Source organism: Ctenocephalides felis, unplaced genomic scaffold (genome assembly GCF_003426905.1).
Source record: "Ctenocephalides felis isolate EL2017-DRISC unplaced genomic scaffold, ASM342690v1 CF-g0.4_SCAFFOLD_01170, whole genome shotgun sequence".
Taxonomy (NCBI): domain Eukaryota; kingdom Metazoa; phylum Arthropoda; class Insecta; order Siphonaptera; family Pulicidae; genus Ctenocephalides; species Ctenocephalides felis.
The window spans coordinates 31,573,622-31,596,427 of NW_020537324.1; the positions used below are offsets into that span (position 1 = coordinate 31,573,622).

General features: G+C 29.1%; 1 protein-coding gene across 1 annotated transcript in view; it reads right to left on the reverse strand.

Annotated features, from left to right (window-relative positions):
* LOC113366474 (discoidin domain-containing receptor 2-like) overlaps positions 1–22,806 on the reverse strand; it is a 463,043-nt gene that overhangs the window by 330,595 nt on the left and 109,642 nt on the right. Inside the window, exons 2-4 of the mRNA XM_026608082.1 lie at positions 19,586–19,691; positions 12,438–12,513; positions 9,932–10,087 (exon numbers count right to left, since the gene is read on the reverse strand). Of these exons, the coding sequence (XP_026463867.1) occupies positions 9,932–10,087; positions 12,438–12,513; positions 19,586–19,691 (338 nt within the window). The remainder of the gene's footprint in view (positions 1–9,931; positions 10,088–12,437; positions 12,514–19,585; positions 19,692–22,806) is intronic.

The following is a 22,806-nucleotide window of genomic DNA, read 5'->3' on the forward strand; positions in this document are numbered from 1 at the left end:
TGTAATTAGCATTTAGAAATAAACATTTATTATGGAAATGAAGTAATTGCTGATTAATAAATTCTATAATCTTCGTTCACACAGTGGATTATGTTAAACAACGCCTAAACAAATATTGTTTTCGCAACTTCACTCATCATGTAATAATTGTGTTTGAAGAAATTCACGTAAAAAAAATCAACATATATTTTTTTTTGCTGGCGATATAATCTCATTTTTTGAACAGCTGTGATATCTGTTTTGCATAAAAAATATTTTACATTTCAATAACTTCAAAGGTTTATAGAAACTACGAATAATTTAGAAATTATTTCAATAATTTTACGTTTCATACACGGCGCAAATGATGCATTTGTTTCATTATGTTCATTCTAATTATTTACGGGAGACAGGGTAAAATATTCTTCTGATTCAGGTATTTTTTATTAAATCAAGATTTTTACTACGATGTAAATTCAAAATGTTTATTTATCTATGCCGATTTTCTTGCTGATATCGATACGCATACAACGTTGACGCCGGTACGCATACAACAACAGAATTCTATTCACATACGCGACGACTGATCACAATGAACCCGTATATAAATGATATCATCGAGAGCAAATGACGAATCATTGGCACTCGACTCTTATCTGTCGTAACGCACTTCCATTGCATTTGTACGCGTTTACACCCTAGTCGCGCCTAAAGAAGTTTTACTTCAATAAATGACAATTGAAAATGAAATAACAATAGAAGCTAATCTGATTTGGTAACTTTATGACTTTTATTTCAAGTGTAAGATGTCAATTCAAAATTAGAATAAGTAGGAAAGATACGGACAAAATGGTATATTCGAACAAAATGACACAGTGGTCTTAATCACAAATTAACTATATTTATTGAGGTTACCGTGACAGTATAATATGCCCTGACATAAGAAAGCCATAATAACAATCCGGTCAGATGTTCAGCGTCATTGTCACAGTAATCAGTTCAAACGTATTTCGCGTCTTGAAAAGTTGATTTTAAGAATGTATTGATCATTTTTGGGGACCTATTATTTATGTTTGTTATTTAAGTTTAAAGCTATTAACTTATGTCAGTACTAGTTATCTTAAGCAATAATCATGCGTTTGTCGCAATTTTAATTAATTATTCATTTTTGTTCAATTTCGAGCAAATAACGTACTTATACAATAGACAAAACGACATAGTACTATTTTGCAAGATCACAAAGACCCACACTGGTAAAAAGAAGAAACTTGCATGTGTTCTAGAAATTTCAGTTGCGGATTGCACTAATTAGCTTCTTAGTTCAAGATCTACAGGTCATTTCTTCATAATTATTTTTCAAAATTGCCTTAGGAACTCCAAAATATGTTCCCAGCTGGTGGATTCATGTCAACACAAATACACCTACCATAAATGAAGTAATAACAAAAACAGCACACAAGTATAGAAACAAGCTAATCAGTCACGCAAATTCATTAGCAAACTCCTTGATAACAGAGAACTATCCAAGAAGATTGAAAAGAAAAGCGCCACTGGATTTAAGCCATCAACTCTCCTGATAAAAAATGAAAATAACTTTATCATTATTTATAAGAAATTATTCAATAAGTAAATAGTTAAAATTATATAATTATCAATAAAATATTGTGAATTCTAAATCGAATGGAAAAACAACTACTGAGTTGTTTTTTCCAACATGCCCTTGTAGTATACAATGTTCCCTTTCAACCGACTATCAAATTTATTGAATGTCCTTTACTAGACAGTTGTAAATAAAAGAGATAGTAAAAAATACATAACGTCCTATTTGATGTAATTATTCAATATTTATCCTAAAATTAAACAAGTGATACTTTAATGCTTTAAACAAATTAAATATCGGATTACGATCAATTAATTAATGATGTTACCTCAATAGAAAATATGAGTAGATAGGTAGGTATAAAAATGCAATTATTTTCTCTTTTTTGTTCCATAATTATTTATAAAATTTATTGATGTTTAAGCGACCATGGTTTCCAGTGAAAAATCGTTCTCACTCCCTGCTCTGGGTAATTCTGTATAAACTCTTAAATAAATTTGCACAAAATAATTTTAATCACTATTTATAATATCAAAGCCGACATATATACCGACTTTTAAAAATATAATTTGATTTAATAAAATTATAAAAAAAAATCTTCTAAAAATATTCTAAAAGCTTTCAAATTTACTTGTATTTATTGTTAAATAAATGGGATTGAATTTCGCTTGTAGTTTATTTTTGTTGGCACTGAATAAATTGGTTTGAGATAATTCTAAGGAAGTTTATCATTTATTTTTATTGAAATGTATGTACGCTTCGAACTGAAACATTTACGATTATGAGCAAACCCTTAAACCAGACGATCAAAAGAATTTGTGGCCACTCGCGTTTCTTCGATATCCGATATTGAAATTCTAGCAGTAGGTGAATGGAATTCGGGAAACTATCCCGTTTCTATACCTTCTTAAAAGCCTTTTTAGTAGTCATATTCTTGTATCACATACATCTAAACAGCCACATGCACACTATAATATGATGAGTATATATGTAACAGATATATATAATAATAATGAAAGTAGTCTGCCCGAAGGCAGGTTCATGGTATGAGAGCACCACAAAATCAATTATTTTCTTCCCCTCCCTTGCTTATTATTCCCATTACCATTTTATTACTGCTTTACCGATTTTCACCAAATTTTATATTTGTATTCAGTACGTCTGAGAATCGGTTACTAACCATTTTTGATACGCCTAAATGATAATAATTGTTCACCCTTATCATTTTTTCCAATTTTTTGAGCTCAAAGAAAACGCTTAAATTTTACTTTCAAAAACAATTTATTTATGTTAAGGGTTGTCCAACCCTAACACTTTTCATGTTGGTCAATGTCATTATTTTTTTTATTTTTTTGTGAAACTGGAAGACAAATACAACGCTTTTTACTTAAAAATACTGCTTATTTTTATCAATGGTTGTTTACTCCTACCATTTTTTTCAAATTTTGGAACCAATTTTCTTAATTCTAATTTTCTATAGTTCAAAAGTGAAAAATACAAAGAACTCTTTTTACTACGAAAAACTATTTATTTTCATTAGGGGATGTTCCACCCCTAAGTTTTTTAGTTTTTGGAATCTTTTAATTTTAATGTTCATAATGTACAGCTTGAAAATGCATACAGCTTTAAATTTTCATCCTCTCTACACATTAAATTCTATCTATTTAGTTAACGAATAATTTTTTACCACGCTTTCAGTCAGTAAGTGTTTTTCACAGAATTTCAATTCATATTTTTTAGACCTTCTGATAAAGCTTGACTTTTACTTAAAAAAACTATTTATTTTTATTAAGGGTTGTCCACCCCTCCTATTTTTAAATCGTACAAACATTTCCCGATGTGCACAAACAGTACATATGTTTATAAATGGTTAGCTTAAAGAGAAATTTTTGCCAAAAAATAGAGACTTCAAATATTAAAATCTGAAGATAAAACAGTTTTTGATTGCAAAATAGGTACCATACAAATCTATGGTAAAGCTGTGAAATTTTCCAATATCTCAATTTTTTTCAATCTTTCTTAATTTGAATATATTTTAAATAATATTAAAATTTTGAAAATTTAAATGACCAATTAAATTTAAATAGAATCAGATTAGGTTGGCTCTTGAAAAGACTATTAATATCTATGAACATTAACATGTGGGAAGCTTTGCAGAGGTTAAACTATTCACATTTTCTTTTGCCTGCCACTTTCACTTATATATTATATTTGCAATCAGTTGTTCATTTAAAACTATGGTAAAAATATATAATATAGTATAATTAACCGACAACAAAATAAATAAATAATTAGTTTAATCAATCAATAAAGCATACAGATTACTAAATAATTGTAACATAAAAAGGCGCTTGCTTTGCTAATGTATATATAATGACATTTCACTGCTTTTTGTTTATTAAAGGTAATAGAAATACCGAATCAATGAATTTTTTATGAATTATTCTTTTCTCATAAATAATTCGAATCATCGGCTTTATGACTTTATTCTGTGGTAGTACTTTCATGAAATATTCGCTTTACTAGACGGCACATCGCCGGCAAAGAGCAATGTATTTTTTATTGAATAATCCATCATTCCGCGGTCCGTTATGTGCTCTTCATGATAAGATATCCATGTTTTTATTTCCTTTTCCGTCATTCCTGGGAGATAACATATAATGCCATGTTTCTATGAGACCCTCGTGTTCCTGTGATTGTTTTTCGAGTTATGTATGTACAACATTGAAACACAACGTATTGCAATTTTTGGAAATTTATATTTTGCAACAAATATGACATATTTTGATTAGATATTAGAACTAAGGAACCGATTATGCCGCATAACAGAAAAATGTTATGGCAAGGTCATGTTATAAAGAACTTTCCATACTAAATATTGGCAAAGCCATGTGGTTGGTGTGCAGTCAGGCATTATCAGACTGTCAGATAAAAAACCTAACCTATAAACTGCACAAATGTCAAAAAAAAACAATCTTAGATAACAGGGTTTTCCTGACCCATCTTCATAACATACAAGTGAGGTTTCAGTATATGTGTGAAACGCCTGAATACACAGCAAATACATGATATTTTGACAGTATTCAGTATGATTCAGTAGCGCATAGTGTAAGGAAATTGGAACGTAACATGGCCTTGCCATAACATGTTTCTGTTATGCGGCGGAATCTGTCCCTAAACTGTTGGAAACGATGCTTATTCTGGTTTTATCAATTTTTACGAACACTTCCCTCCATTTTCAATAGCAAATTAGCTATTTTCACTTGAAATTATATTAACTTCCCTAAGGGGAAGTGGTTTTTGCGAAAAAATCCTATCTTGTAACTTTATATTTTCTCGGCCTTCAAGTCATTCTAAATTGATCATACCAAATTTGGAGAAATTATGTGCGTATGAATGTGTGTGATCCGATTTTAGATCCTTTCGTCGACTTTTTCTCAAAAATGGCTAAACCGATCTGAAAAATTTAAAAGCATTCGATGTATCTCGATAAGGACCGATTAATTTTGGGCAAGTAGAGGCCGAGCCGTTTCTTTGTAATTAGCAAAAAAGTGTAAAATCTTTTGGTAAATATCAGCACAGTCATTTCTGCGTAATTATTTTTTTTTATTGACTGATTTGATTTTGATGAAACGTGTTGATGAAATTTTGTACAACGATAGATTTCATAGTCTGAAATAACAAACTAAAATATTATCTGCCTATGATAAGAGATTGAATTAAAAAAATCATCAAAGTTTATCTGATCATCTAGCTTTTCTGAAGGTATTAAAAATGTAGTCCACAGAATTCAAAATTAAATAGAGTGACATATGATGTAAAGTTTGAGTTCTGGAAACAACAGACAGCAATATATAATTTGAGCAACAAAACATCCAAACTAATGTAATAGATGGATAGTTGTTATTCATATTCATATAGTGTAAATTTATATGTACTGTAAATACAGATATGAAATTATATTCAAAATTATGTGCATAAACAAATCTTGTAATCCTATGAAGCATTTGTTAAATATAGCTTCTATAAATTATACTATTTAAGTAAACAGCATGTATTCAAATTTTAGTTCATCGCAGACAATTGTATATTCATTAATAAATATATACTTATTTATCTTATATATAGAATTCTTCTATACTTTATTAAATATTATATTATATTTAAAATTCATTGGATTTTGATAATTTTTTTAGAGTTTGTCACGGAAAATTTTTAAGATCTAATGAACTATGAAACTGTAGTAATATTGAATGGCAAAAATTACAAAATAAACACTTTTCATTGTTTCACATTGAAAACATTTGAACTCTCAATTGCCAGAAATGTCAATTCACATGAAATTTGAATTTAGCTGAAATTATGAGTCTTAATAATATTAGAAAAATGTAAAAAAAAAATTTAATTCCTACATTATTATTGCCGAAAAGCAGATGAGATGTACCAGAAATTAAAATAATATAAGATACTATCAACAGTATATGTTGGCAGATGAAATTATATAATTCAGTTTAATTAATAACGCAATAAGTCCAAAATTGCATATACATTATTTTTTTAATTTTATGTATGTCGCATTTTGGTTTACATTACTAAATTATTTAACAACACAAAAAATATTTCTACTTATTAAAAAAATGATTTAGAATTTTGTTTGGCATTGGACATGGAATATTTAGCAAGTTGATCTTAGATTGAAGAGTACTCATAAGAACTAGATTTTACAAATTAATTCACTTGAGATTTTAACATAAACAATAATGTTCATTAAATTATTAATTAGAAAAATGTACTTTAGATATTATAATTGCCAAAAAGCAACTAATATATTGTACGAGATTGTGAAAATTATAGACTAAATTGAAGCAATTATGTAGTGTGGTAAAATCAAGTGTGATACTGGTTTTTTACTGCAGATACTATATTTTTTTTCCGAATTTTTGATACTGCTTATGCTAAGACCATAAATGAATCACAAACATCAAATAAGATATTAAAAAGTATAGGAAAGGATATTAAAAAAATTGAAACTTTTGAATTGTAGACGTGGGTACAAGAAAACGTCTGTCGGGTTAGCTAGTATATTTATAAATTTATGCCTGTGTTTGTATGCATTATATATTATAATACAAAATATGAGTGCATTAGCTACGCAACGTTCCGCATTTCCCATAAGTTTATAAAAATCTGCGGTTTTACTTCTTATAGGATTTTTTTAGTAAGCTTGTTTTAAGATTTCCATTAGTCCTTTCAGGTTTCATTAAAACATAGCCAGACAATGTTTAATAACATAAGCTGATTAAATGCTTCTCGAAAATGTCGCATCTCGCTTCTATACACACATCCTTCTACTAAGGATTAGAACTTTTTCCACTTTGACATTATAGTGTTTGTCATTTAGCAATTTCTTTTAGTTTCAGATCAAAGTACGTGATATTTCCGTATTTCTTAAATTAATACAGTTTTGTTCATTTATTCTCTTTAATTAATTCTTTTTAAAAGGTTCATTAGTTATTTTAAATCTATTTAGTCGCTGTTTCTGCTCGTGGAGTTATAATGATTGAAATATATTGAAAAAAATCAAAACAACTGTAAAGTTTTTTGTTTAAAAATCTATGTTTTTAATTGTTTTTAATGTTTTTAAATCTATTGATCAATGGAATTAAATAGAAAGTTAATTATGTCTACAGTTATAGTGCAATGTATTTAAAACTTGAATTACAAGTTTAATTACCGTGTTTGTTTTTGTCAAAGTTTTCCAAGCGAGTTTTTTAGGTAACTGTAAATAAGTCATTATAATGATGTTAGTTCTATGAAAGAAACTTTGTCGAAGAAACCATAGATCCAGGAGTGATTATCTTGTCAGAGAAACTTTTTCTGTACTGATTAAAATATAAATTGTTCATTAATCATACCCACTAGTCTCATAATTTGATAAAAATTTATAAATAAAATTTAAAATATTATAGACATGTTACAAATAGTTTGAAAATGGAATGTATATGCTAGTGGTAATATATCATATTTACTGAAGGTTGCTCAAAACTTAACTTAAGAATTTTTTTTTTATTATAATCTTTGTAAAGAATCAATATTTAGGGACTATATAATCATTTAAGATGCTTTAATAATAATAATAATAAAACTCACAATGTTTTAATATTATAAAAACGAGCGACCAAAATTGCTATACGAGCTTTTTTATATAATTAACACCAGTCGGACTTGATACTGATCAATAAAAGTAAATGGAAAGCTAATTATGTCATTTTTGAAGTTTGAAGTTTGAGAAACTTGAATGAAGAGTTTAATCAGTTCATTAGTTTCAGTATATAATTATTGAAAGATTTTTCACATGGAAACGCTTACTGAATTCTTTGATTTTTGTTATATTGAATTAACTCGAAAAATTTAAAAGTGCTTGCTCAGTGTTATTTTATAAGTGCATGCACGACAACTCTTTACTTGTTTATTAATAAATTTTTGCAAACTCTGCGAAAAGAGTAAGTTTGAGGTGGAACCAAAAATATTACACGATGATTTATTACAAATCGATTTAGTGTCATATTAATTTTAAATTTCGATGCTTCATGAGAAGTATAAAATGATGTACCCAATCAACTATACTAATTTATTAGTCATCGACAATTGTTTTTTCCATTCAATTATCTCAGATATTATTTGTTACATAAAAACTGTTTTATGTGGATATATATTTTTACTAAGATGTAGGAAATGTATAGCTCTTTAGAAAAAGATTATATCACTATACAAAGTTTAATTGAAATTGCAGATTTTGTTATGTCAATAATTAATTATGAACAAATGGCACAAACTACTTCTTCACAAAACCGATAATCAGCACGATTCCCAACTGATGTTTTTCGAACAGATATCAGTTCGTTAATCTTCAAAAGCTTGAGTTAAGGATTTCTGTTGAAAACGTTGAAGCAAATGTTTGTTAAATAAGTATTTAACACGTTGGCTGCGGGTGTCGACAACCTATCGACATCCTCTCCTTTTTTCCTGGTGCCAAATTTGCTTTAAATATATACCCAATATACTATAAGTATTTAACACGTTGGCTGCGGGTGTCGACAACCTATCGACAGCCTCTCCTTTTTTCCTGGTGCCAAATTTGCTTTAAATCTATACCCAAAAAACTATAAGTATTTAACACGTTGGGTGCGGGTGTAGACAACCTATCGACATCCTCTCCTTTTTTCCTGGTGCCAAATTTGCTTTAAATCTATACCCATAAAACTGTTTCCACCATTGCCACTGAATTTAAATTTTTTGTGTTTTTTTTAACATTTAACTCAAAAGGTAAGTTTTTACATTAGGAATTCTTTTATTCGCATATTTGCAAAACTATTTGTTCAATTAGCCGCCTAATTACAATATTGATCTTCAGATATAAACCCTTCTTGTCAAAAACCAAGGTATGTTACTTTATAATACAATCAAATTTGAGCAAATTAAAATTATTTTTAAATGAAACCACCAATCAATGAATTACCGTTTTTGAGCAAACGTTGACAAAAGCTCAAAGTTTGGCTTTCATTCGCACAAACACTTTTTCCAATTTCTGTCTCAAACGATACAGAATGGCTTGGAATGTAGTGAAAATATAAAATTAGGAAACCGGACTTTCTGACAAAAATATAAAAGTTATATGTGCTTTTTCTTTATGGCGAGTAGTATACAACATGTTTCGCAATAAGGTGTCTTTTGGATTAGAAAATATTTTTTAAGAATTATTCGAAAATTTATATGAAAATACATACATCTTGTTCGAATATCTAGAGAACACAATCAAAAATATTACGAGCCATAGTAAAAGCTTCCTGGTATTTTGCGAAAAATACAATTCACCGAGATTTAAACATCAAATATTTACAGCAGGTTATTGAGGAGAGAAGTATAAAATATAATCGAAAGAACAGATATCACTCCAAAACACTAAAACAAGATTTTCAAAAATAAATTCCCATAAGAAGACTGAAAACAATACATTTATAGAAGAAAATTAATTAATGGATGAATCTCCATACGTCATTGACGCAACAGTTATGACAAATTAATTGACAAAAATTTCTGTTCAATATTACTCCTAACCTTTCGGAAAACTAAATTTTTATTTCAATCCTTGTAATTTTAAATCAGTATTACAATCCAAACATGCCTTTTGGCTACAAAAAGATGCCTCAACATTAATCTTTCTCTCGTCAAACTATTTTCACAAGACCCTCGGGAATTCTTTGACGTCGTTGCCTAATCGCACGAAACCTCAGCTTATCCCTTGCCATACTAGATAGATTTTATCCTACTTACAGATAAGGGTAAAATCACCTGTTTCCCGTGTATGTTTTTCCAACGGACCCATTTCTGTAGAGCCGGACGCCAGTAGTCAATCATGTAGGCCTCGGCGTATTCCTGACCTTGCCCGTTCCCGAACCGGCCCTGCGTTCGCACCGCCGTTATGGCCCGCATTGACGTCAACTCGATCTAGGACAAGAGCAAACACCGAAAGATTTAATTAAAGGTTTATTTGTAGGTATAAGGTGGGGCGTGGGTTGCCTTCCTGCTGTGAAAAAAAACTGATAGTGTCTTTGGTCTTTGAAAAGTTTTCCGTTTCAGCCATGTAATGAAGCATCTCTTTTTGAAATACGGAAACTAATCAAGGTAATGAAGTAGTGTTTACCGATAAAGGTAGGTGGATATATGTTGAACTATTTTTAAAGAAATTTAAAACTTTGCCAAATTCGGTATCGATGCATTTAATATGCTAGATTCAATTGTACATAAAATATGATGTAATGGGTATCTACAGTCGAAACGCGATTAACCGGACTAATTGTTGTCGATGGGCATTCGGATAATCAAAAATCCGGATAATTGAATGTAAGAAGAATAATGTTATGTATTTATTAAAAGTAACAACACATACATAGATATAAACGAAAATAATGCTTTATTAAAAAATTAACACTTTCTTATATATGTACATACATAGTTTATCAAATTACATTACATACAAATACTTAACTGCAGCATTAATTAGGCAAAAATTCGAATTGTGGGTGCGGTTGGTAGTCCGGATAATCGCAAATCCGTATAACTGAGGTCCTGATAAACAAAATTCTGCTGTATCGCATAATAACTAATTATTTATGAATCGATCAATTAATGTAAGAATTTAAAACAAACTAATTTTTATCATAGAAAATTTGCAAAACGAAGTAGACAAATCATATGATAATTTTATTTAATTGATTTTTGGAAAAAAAGCCAAGTTATTATTTTTTTCTGTAAAAGTCATTTTATACAAATCATATTGTTTATATATTATTTATAATCATTACTTTATACAGGGTATACCGGAACTTAATGTCAAGCCAAAACGAGGTGATATTATTAATAAATGTTCTAAAAGTAATAGAAAACTAATTATCTCACGCTGTTTGGAAATTATGAGCTTTTAACTGCAACCTAAAGCTCTGGTAAAATTGTGACTATATTCTGGTCATTGTGGTTAATTTTTTTATTAATTTTATCTATTTAAACATTAGATCCGTAATGTCAAAACACATTAAAAAACATTACGAAATTTCCCAAAGTTTTAAAAAATTAAGACTTTTTGTTGAACTAATTAATTTAAGTTATTAAAATCAACCGACATAGAGAGACCTTTCTTTAAAAAAAAATGCATTAAAGTGTGTTGGCAAGTTCCATACAAAGTTGGCGCATTTAATCAGGATTGTGAAATAGTAAAAAACTTGAAAGTTTATGATAGAAAAATTCGAGTAAAAAAATAGAAACCTAAAAATGGCAAATGTTCAAATGCTTGCCTTGTCGCATGCAACCAATGTCCGAAAGTAAGGAACTCTACCACTAGCAAAAATCATGCCATTTTTAGGTTTTTATTTTTTACTAATTTTTTTTTAAATATAAAACTATCAAGTATTTTACTATTTTACAATACTGGTTAAATGCGCCAACTTATGGTGGAAGGTACCAACATATCTTAATGCATTTTTCTGAGAGACGGATTCTAAAAGTCGTCCGGTTTTAGAATATTTAAATTCATATTTCATCAAAAAGGCTCAATGCAATCAATCTCAATCTCAATTTTTTACTGTGACTCTAGATGTGTTATTTACGATTACGGACACAAAGCTTAAATAAACAAATTTGATAAAACTTAACCTCAATAACCAATAAATATGTCACACTTGTATGAAAGCTCTAGGTTGCACCGAAAAGCTCATAATTTCCAAACACCGTGAGATAATTTTATTCTCATTTTTTTAAGACAGTTGCGGTCAATACTGTCACCCTGTTTCGGTTCGACTTTGAGTTCTGGGACATCCTGTATATAATTACGTTACCATCTTTGTGATCTTCAAATTTCTGAAGTAAAAGCTTCCTTTTTTAATAGAGTATGATAAAGTTAAGGTACTTAAAAATCATAGACATGTTTTTAGTAAAACGTTCTTGCTTTGTAAGTTCACATTTCAATATTTTTCAATATTATTTTTAGTTTTTGTTCTGACAAAATAATGCATTCTTTTTCACTAATCATTAGTAGTATATTTCTTATTTGGTTGGCACTTATGAAAAATAATATTCAGTTTCACAACTTATGCAGCATAATTAAAAGTGTTTTCAAAATTTGTTTAATTTTTATTTATGTCTCATTAATTGCATTAAGGTCTATGAATTGTCATTACAGTATAAAATCACAAATCCGAAAATTTATATTTTATTTTGCTGTATGTGTGTTTATCAATATTAAATAGATATTTGAATATTCTATGAAATCTAAACAGCAGGTCATGTTGGAATATTAAAGTACCTGTAAATATTCCTTCGCGTCACTTGAGACCATATTTCGAGGACACCAGGCTCCTCCTTGTTTATCCAACATCAATCTGCAAATAAATTTTCCATAATATTAAATTTTCAAGTAATATAACCTTTTGCTGAAACGTATAAAAATGAGCATAGATCCATAATAAAAACTGTTTGATAGTAGTATATGATATACATATATTCACAGTGACCTATAACAGTAGATGTACAATTAGTTCTCTTCATAATTACACAGGTCAACAAAAAAAGTTGGCTGAATGCTCGACATATGTTTTTATTCAATGTATATTTTACCGCTGAATGCGAATCTAAACTCAAAATTGGGAGTTAATAAACTGCAAAAAATGAAATAAAAATTAAAACAATTGGCAAATCCCTCGATGTAGTAATTTTTCTGCATAATGATTAAAATTGTATTAATTTTGTCGTTTCCTAATCTTTTTGTCTTTAAATGGCCTGTGCAAGGTTCTTTACAACGTTTTTTTTTTCATCTCTGTTGCGTTTTTTGTTATTTCTAGCAGTAATATACAAGCATATTCAATCCCCAAGGCCCCTAGATAATATGCGAACATATTTTCAATTAACTGAAATATGTATGCAATTTACTGAATACAAAAAAACATAATAGAGATGAAAACAGCATTGCAAATAGCAAGCAGACTATCCGATCCTATTAATTTTTAATTTAACGCAAAAATACATTTTTAAAATATGCAAACTTGATTATTACAAAATCCGTACCTTGTGCAACTTCGTCTCGATCCGCAAACAAATTTTCCACAAAATTGTTAATTAATCGAATGAGCTAGTCAGCAGTATTTTCGAAATATATCGAAGAACGCGGAGTGTATCAGATAATAAACGCGTCAGCAAAATGCAAAAGCTGTAATTGGGAGTACATTGGATTATAGATTTTGCTTATAGTTTAAATAATTTACTCCTATGTATTTATTTTTCATATATTTATTAATTGAAGAATATTATAACAAAATATTAATGCTACTGAGGCTTAAGTTTAAAATTGGTTTACTAAGGCTTTTGTACATTAATAGCAACAAAAGAGTGTTTACTTTAATTTCTTGTTAAATAACAAGGAAGACATAATTTCTTTATATAGGCCATTTTATGAAATATTTAGTTAAAAATTGTAGGCCTGTTTGCCAATATCTTTTTAGTGTCTATGAGATTGGACTATTACGGAGAGGATATAACAGTATATTCGATTCGGTTCGACAATTTATAAGTAATGGATGATACTTCTGTCTGCTTAATGTAAGTTATACCAAAGTCTGAATGAACATGTAGTTAGTTATTTATCAACCATAGCCCTCAACTCACCATTTTTATTTATATTCCTAGCTTCTTCAATGAGTAGCTAGAGGCAAGTGGCAGTTCGCCTTAAATGAAGTTTTACCTTTTTCCAAATTTTAATGAATTTGTACAACACAACCACTTTTCATTGACCTCCAATAGGAAGTTTCCTTAGATCATGAACTTTATCGCCATAGAAGTCTTATAAAAAATGACGAACATTTTTATAACATTTAAATATAAAAAAAACAATTCTGCCGATCTTTGTCAAAAACTGATCAGCACCTTTCCCATGCATCGTGCCATGCCAGTGGCAACACACACATGCATCCATTTTTTCTAAGGTATGCCAAAATTTTTATTTTCGATATTTTTGAGATTACAATAACTTACCCTACGGGAAGTTAAAATATGAAAAATCTGAAAGGAGATGCTCATGTTCAAACGGAAAAACGTGTAAACCAATTTGAAAAATTCAAAAGCCTAAAAATTTAAATTTTAGGACACGATCGTATGGGTTGATTATTTAGAATTAGCAAAAAAGTGCAAATTTGTTTGTTAACGTTTTCACAAAAATATGGAACCGATTTTATCAAAATTTAAAGGCTGTTAGAAAGATATCAGTTGGATACGGATAGTGTTCGTGCTGCTTAATTTTTGGCAAAGCTCAATCAAGCACTATGTAATTAAATATTTCATTGATTTTTTCTTAGTTTTTTTCTCAATAAAACCTAATATGGCAATAGAGTTCATATGAGATGCAGGTTTGTATAAGTACTATAATTAATTCCATCAGATATTACAGCATTGATTAATTTGACAACTTCATTTTCTAAATGAACTATTAAGTAGTGATGCTTGGCATCGTGCCTGAAGTCAAATTACTGGAACTTCCCATATCAGAATTGAATATTCGAGCAAAAAAAATCCATGATGATTGATTAATGATTGGTAACAGTTGTTTTGAATATTTTTCAAGACAAAATTAATTACTATATATTTATTCTATTATTACAGAACGATGTTATTGCTCAAAACACTTATAAATGCTTCTTACATTAAGAAGAGATGCCGAATGTACATATGTTTCTTACGATTACAATAACGCATATGATTTATATACATTTTTAAACAAAATTGTAAATTTTAAATTTATATTTAAAGTATAAACCTTAAACTTTATTTATTAAAAATTAAAAATTTTGGTACGGAACTAAAAAAAATGTAACAAATTGTTCTCGTGTTTAAAATCTTTGTAAAATATCTGATAATTGGGTATGATAAAAACCGCCAAATATCATTTACAATTTTCTATGTATCTCCTGCAAATTTAATCAATTCTTCATTTCGTTAATACAAATAAAATGTTTTTTGAACCATTTCAATCGGGCACTCCGTTACCTGAATTATCATTTTTTGCACTTTTTTCCCGTATCTTCGAAACGGCTGGACCTGTCTTCGCAAAAAATTAATCAGTCTTGAATATTTTTTAAGTCATGAATCAAATCGGTTGATTCATGCACCCAAAATCGTGGACGAAAATTGTATCCAAACATACATACACATACATACACACACATACATTACATCCATTTTTCTAAGGTATCTTAGGTAAGGTACCTTTAAAACGTAAAGATATGCAAAAATTTTCACTTTCGATCTTTTTGTGATTACTGTAACTTACCCTACGGAAGGAAAAATTTTTATTTATCTATCTAAATATAAATTCTTGTTGACGAAGTCAACCGGGAAGTTAATGCAACTTGCCTTAAGGCAAAATGCTACATAAACATAGTTACAAATATGCTTCTATGCAAAAAATATATACATATTAAGATAGTCTGCTGTATTATAGAACAGCTTACTCCATTACAATTCACATAATTAATTCTCGTACGATTACATAAAATTTTCAACTAGAGAATCTGAGCAAACTAATTCAGCATCAGCGTTCATAAGCTTCGCGGGGTTACGAATGTTACGATACGAGCGCAGGTTACGTACGAGTATATACGCGGATAGTTTTAATGATTCTCCTCTGGATATAATTTAAATTCGTTGTGTATCTGGAGTTTTGTATTCATCGTTAGTAAATATTAATTGCTTCACGTACGTTCGTACGAAAGATGAATGGGGTAATATGCACATTTAAAAGAGCTAATTCGTATTAGGTATTATCATATACTAGTATGATATTATATGAAAGTCAAGTCGGATTTTAAATGAATGGTTTGATGAATATATATTATATATGTATTTTTTTGTGTACTAGTACAAGAATGATTAATTCGGAAATTCACAAGTTCGACTATAACTATTTTATTAACTTGCCTCAAGGTAATTACCGCTCCCCACAGTAAGTTTGACTTCGCAAAACGATTTATAATGGATTTTTTTAATTGAATTCTTTTAAGACCTTGTTGATCATATTGGATACGCTTTTGTATTTATATTTATGATTTTAGTTTTTCTGAACTAAAAACCTCCTAAAAGAAACAACTCAAATTCAATTTTTCATTCATAATTAACATCCCGTATGGTAAGTTATAGTAATCGCAAAAAATCGAAATAGAACATACTTATAATCTTACGTTTCAAAGGTTTTTATACATTTTGGCATACATTAGGAAAAATGGATGTATGTGTGTGTATGTTTGGATACAATATTTCATCCACGATTTCGGGTGCACGAGTCAAACGATTTGAATGATTAAAAAAACATTCGATTCCTATTGATGAGAAGTCGTGCTGATTAGTTTTTTGGCGGAGACAGGTTCAGCCGTTTCAAAGATACGGGGCAAAAAGTGCCAAAAACGATAGTTCAGTTTTTAGAGAATGGAGTACCCAATTTTAATGATTTAAAAAACATTTTACTTGTATTGATAAAATGAAGAATTGATTAAATTTAAAGCAGATCTAGCGGTTTCGGAGATATAGAGAAAAAAGTTAAAAAAAGTTGATATTTGGCGGTCAAAAATGATCATTAGACATATGCTCATTAAATTATCAGATAATTCCAAATTTTCAAAAATTTACAAACTTTCAAATACGTTATTCTAATCGTAAGAAATATATCCTTATTGTTAGATGAATTTAATCGGCACCTCTTCCTAATGTAAACTTTCTAAAGTGTTTTGAGCGATATGATCATCACTGTATATTTTATGAAATATGAAATATATAGTGATTATAATTATCTGTTTGAAAATGTTCAAATTGTTATTAATCATTAATCAATATTTATTGATTACTGATTTTTTTCCCTCGAATATTTAATTCTGATACAGGAAGTTCTAGCAATTTGCCTTAAAGCACGATGCCATCCATCACTAGTTTGATTTATTTCCTTGTACATTTGCTAATTGAATGTTTTTTAGATCATTCAAATCGGATACTCCGTACTCTCAAAAATTCGATTTCTATTTTCTGCACTCTTTGCTCCGTATCTCCGAAACGGCTGAACCAGCCTTTGCCAAAAACTAATCAGCTCTTTTCCCTATCAATAGGAGTCGAATGTTTTTTTGAACCATTCAAATCGGTTGATCCGTGCGCCCGAAAACGTGACTGGAAATTTGTATCCATACATACATACACACACACACACACATACACACACATTCATTTTTTCTGGGGTATGCCAAAATGTTCAAAAACCTTCAAAACGTCCAGAAATGTAAAAATTTTCAATTCCGATTTTCGGACCATTACAATAACTTACCCTACGGGAAGTTAATAAGTAATACTTAATTTTGTAATTATTTTTGTTTTTGTTTTTATTTTTGCCAGTTCCATAAATTAACATTTAGGCATTATAGAGTAATCAAATTTATTAAGAATGTTCATACTATCAAGGAGTAATAACTGCAATCTCAAAGAAAATAACAAGTCTTTCTAATTCCATTAGATTTAATGATGAGAAATATTAAAATTAATAATTCTCCAAATGAATATACTCATTCGAGAATATTGCAGTTTATAAATTTATATACGTGCAGCAATATAATTTGACTAGTTTAAACATCCAGCGAAGTTGGTTCGAATAGAATTCATAAGCTGATGCGAAGCTGAGAAATTTCGCTTGTAATTAGAAATCCGAAATCAGCGCACAAAGTTCAATAGAAATACGAAAGGAACATTTGCATAGTGATAAGATATACATCAGCCGGCGGAAAATCCGTCATTTTGTAATGAAAACGCTATTCAGAGAACCTCTTGTAACATATTAAATTTTGTGAATTTAATTATACATGTACGAGCACTCCGGTGACTATAGACGACCGAAACTACGGTTTTCGTTTGTATTGAAATGATCCTTCACAGATGCTAACATTTTCAATTCTCATTTGTTTCCCAGTTGTAAGAATTATTTTAGGACATTTTTCTTCTATAAAATATATTTTACGGTTCTCAAAATGTAAGCAATTGTTTTATTTTTTGACTTTATATGAACACTAACATTTGCTAACATTTCAACACATGCTAATATTTCCAATTCTCATTTGTTACCCAATTGTAAGAATTTTATTTCAGGATATTTTTCAGGTTCAAAATATATTTTATGGTGCTCAGAAAGTATGTGAATATCATATTTTTGCGCTTTTCTGAACGATAATTTGACGACATGACAAAATGAAAATAACACAGTTTTTAGTCGAAACTTTTGGTGCACTGCGTGCTGCTATCTTATTGAACATTCAAAAACTCATTTAAAAAATATGATACAGCTGGGCTCAAAGGCCCGTGGGTAAAAAGATCGACCATCAATATCTTAAAAATAAAATAAAAAATTTGTTAACAACATTATTTGAGAGTAGGGGGCAAAAGTTGTATGGCTAGCCATCACTTTGATTCTTACGAAAATGCCACCGGGAGAAAAACGAAAATGCTTGAAAATCAATGACTCAAGTATTGTTTAGTTTACGAGATCTTGATATAATTTTGAGTATGTGTTATTTGATTGGTTTATAATATGTATCGTTAATTTTAATTTATATTGAAAAGTTTTTTTCCATATAACCTGTATAAAGCTTAGGGGGCGTTCAATAATCACGTTACTCTTAAAGATGGTGGGTGGGTTTGACAAAAAATCACTAAATAACACCAAAGGGAGCAAGGGTCTATACTCTATAGTAAGATGTCACATGTATTTATTTTTTCAGATCAAGTTTTTATACAGTGTTATCTCTGTAATAATGTACCTTGGAAATTTATATTTTAAATTAGTTTAATATTGTAGCTATCATTTTGTAAAACCTATTTAAATAAAAAATAAGATATTATACCTGTTTAAGGGAAAAAGGACTAAGTGATAAACTTTTGATAAACAGCAAAAAAACATATTTCTACAGTGATGAATTAGCTTAGAGTTTTCTAAACATAGTCAGATGGTTGTTTGATATGTGTTATTTATAATGATATAAATGGTTTATTTTGCACAATATAATTGCACATAGTTAAACTTAACCTTCGTGCTCCGCTCTACCCTATATCGTGTTGCTGTGAGGCATATAATTTGGAACCACTAAAAATTATTGAATCTTCGACAATTTCTTATTTATAATAAATACATACATTAGTGAGTTACATAATTATATAAATGTATCTACAATTATCTATGTGTATCTAAATATTTCCGCTATAACCTTATATGTAAAGATAAATATCGAATTGATGCACTAAATTGATACCTGAACAATATTGTTTATTGCAATCGTTGTTTGACATTATCACTACTTTCAATAGACCAATTACAATTCAATTTACTTATGATAATAAAAAATAACTTAAATAATATTTTAATAGAATATTAAGATATCTTACCTTCCATGTTGAGGTCCAACACTTGCCGAATCATATGCCGAGCTGGCCGTGATGTCATTATCGACAATTGTTCCTGATTGCATTCCCAACGGTGACGAGCATTGTCCTAGAAATAATTGAAATGATATGAATTAATATCATTATCAATATATAGATAAACATTATTTTTATAAATATTATCATTATTTAAATCGTTCAAAAAATACACCAGTGAAAGCTTGTTAAGCTGCACTCAATCTTGGTAAAATATGACAGAGTGGTTAAATATTTTTAACAGAAAAGCTTACTGTAATCATGATCGCTTTGATTCACGTCCAATGTCTAATTCTTATTTTGAATTTTGACTATTAAAGATCTAATCTTCAGAATTACAACTTCGTTATATGAGTAACGACTTTTGAGTACACTTTTGAAATTTACAAATAATACATTTTAAAAAATTAAATGGTTGACAATAACTGTTAGATTTTAAACTTCCAGAAAGACTAGTTTATGTTTTCGCAAAAAAATCCGAGCTGCTAATTTTAAGCTTTCTCGACGTTTCAAGTCATCCTGATTCATTTGAGACCAAAATTAAATAAGTATGTTTGTGAGTAGAAAGTTGATTTCTCTTTCACATGGTGATATTCAAAATTACCTCCCCTCCCATACCAAATATCACGTGTATTTTTGGGTATGTGATAAAACTGTGAAATTTTTAAATTTTTTTTAAAACGTTTGATTTTTTTTCAAATCAGTTAAAAATAAATACACGTAACATCTTACTATACCCCTGTGTCCCCCACGCGATATTTCGTGATTTTTTGCTAAACCCCCCCCCCTAAAAACCTCACGTGATTAATGGACGCCCCCTTTTCACAATAATGACTACGAAAAATTTTATTTTTGCGCGACGAAGAGCCAAACCGTTTCTCTTGATTTTTTTTATTTATCTGTTGGTTAAGGGTTTAGTTTTATATTAGTGTAATCTAATGCTACTGCATGTGCTTTAATTTAAATACAAATATAATTATAAATGTAAAAAAATAAAAGAAATATCGATTGAAAGCGTGCTCCAGATCTAAATGAATCCGCGACGTACATCACCACGTTCTCTTTATTTATATCATGATTATTACTATTATTATTACTACTGTAATAAATATATCACATTTATTATTTGATTAGATTTTTTGTTCTCTATAATATTTAATTTTTGCATATTTTTATATTGTCTTTTTTTCACCTGTAAGGGTAAATTTTTAACTTCCCGTAGGGCAAGTTATAGTAATCGCAAAAAAATTGAAAATGAAAATTTTTGCATTTATCGACGTTTCAAAGGTTTCTGAATATTTTGGCATACCTTAGAAAAAATGGATGTATGTGTGTGTGTGTATGTGTGTGTGTGTGCGTGTGTGTATGTATGTGCGGATACAAATTTTCGTCGACGATTTCGGGAACACCGATCAACCGATTTGAATAATTCAAAGAACATTCGATTCGTATTGATAAGGAGACGTGCGGATTAGTTTTTGGCGAAGGCAGGTCTAGCCGTTCCGAAGATAAGGGGCAAAAAGTGCCGAAAACGGTAACTAAATTTTTAAGAGAACGGAGAGTCCGATTTTAATAATTCAAAAAACATTTTACTTGTATTAACAAGATGAAGAATTGATAAAATGTTCATGAAGGCAGGTCTAGCGGTTTCGGAGATCTAGTAAAAAAAGTAAAAAAAAATGCCATTTGGCGGTCAAAAATAATCATTAGACATATGAACATCAAATTATCAGATATTTTATAGAGATTTTAACAATAAGTATAATTTTGGTTTACATTCCAATGGGTTCCTCACCATGGTTTACGCGTTAGACGGCGACGCGGCGCTTACGCGCTTTGATATTTCGTCTTTATACAGTTAAAGCAGTACGATTGCTTTGAAAAAAAATTTATATCTTCCAAAATATGTCAAAATAAAGAAAACATTTTTTTTCAAAAAAAAAATTAAAAAAAAAATTAAAAAAAAAATTTTTTTTTTCAAAAAAAAGTAATTTTTTGTCCAATTTAGTTTCTCAAAAATCTTATTTTTTCAAAGTAAAATTTTTTCAAAAATGTTAATCGTTTTTAAAAAAAATAATAATTTTTGGTACGGGAAGTTCCAGCAATTTGCCTTAAGGCACGATGCCCTAATTGCCTTAAGACAGAATTCCACTTACAGCTAGTTTTTGACTATACTGACAATTTTAGTTGTCGAGGAATCACGCTTGTGTGTGTATATATATATTATGTATTATATATAGGTATGAATATGTCGAGGTGTTCCATTTGAAATGTCACTGCACACAACATGACAAGCTGCAACAAATGTGACATAAATGTCGGATGATACTCTGACGATCTCTACATGCAATGGTTTATCGAATCTAATAACATTTTTTTATATTATGCACATATGTATATATAATATATATATATATATATATATATATATATATATGTATGTATAAATGTATATATATTATTAGAATCCCCGGAACAACTGTCAATAAACAATACAAAATAGAGACTATAGTATGTCTAGTAACTACAACACTAGTGATATTAATGTATGCAACCAAAACTTTGACAAATACTTCGATGTAAATTTAATAAATTTAATGCATTATAAAATTTCTCAAATACAATATAATAGAGAAAAGGATTTTACATTTTTATAATACAGTTTATAAATTAGATAAAGCATTTTTAAATGGAGCAAATGATTGACAAATTTTGTATCAAATTTTCTCAATGTTATTAATGTAAATTTTCGTTATTCAATTTCTAACCACAAAAACAGTAATAATTTCAGAATATCTAAAAAGATGTACATATAATTAAACATAAAAAACCGATGATATAATGAGTATGGTCAAATGCTCGTTCAAAATTTGCCGTAAAATTAATGACTTAAAAATATCTGTGGTTCAAAAATATAATTCATGACAGAGTATGTTTTTTGTGTTTTCCCCCCCCCCCAAAAAAAAACTGAATAGATTAGTATAAGTTTCACCAATTACCTTCATCTGAATAATTTTATAATATAATGATATCAATACGGAATATTATTCAGGAATGAATAACTGGATTATCTCGTATTAATAAAAACTTCAAGCAAAAAATCAATTAAACGCTACGCCTCAAGATAAAAAAAAAGATTACCAATGGCAAGAAAAGAAGGTGGGCCAAATTTTAACTGCGATGTGCAA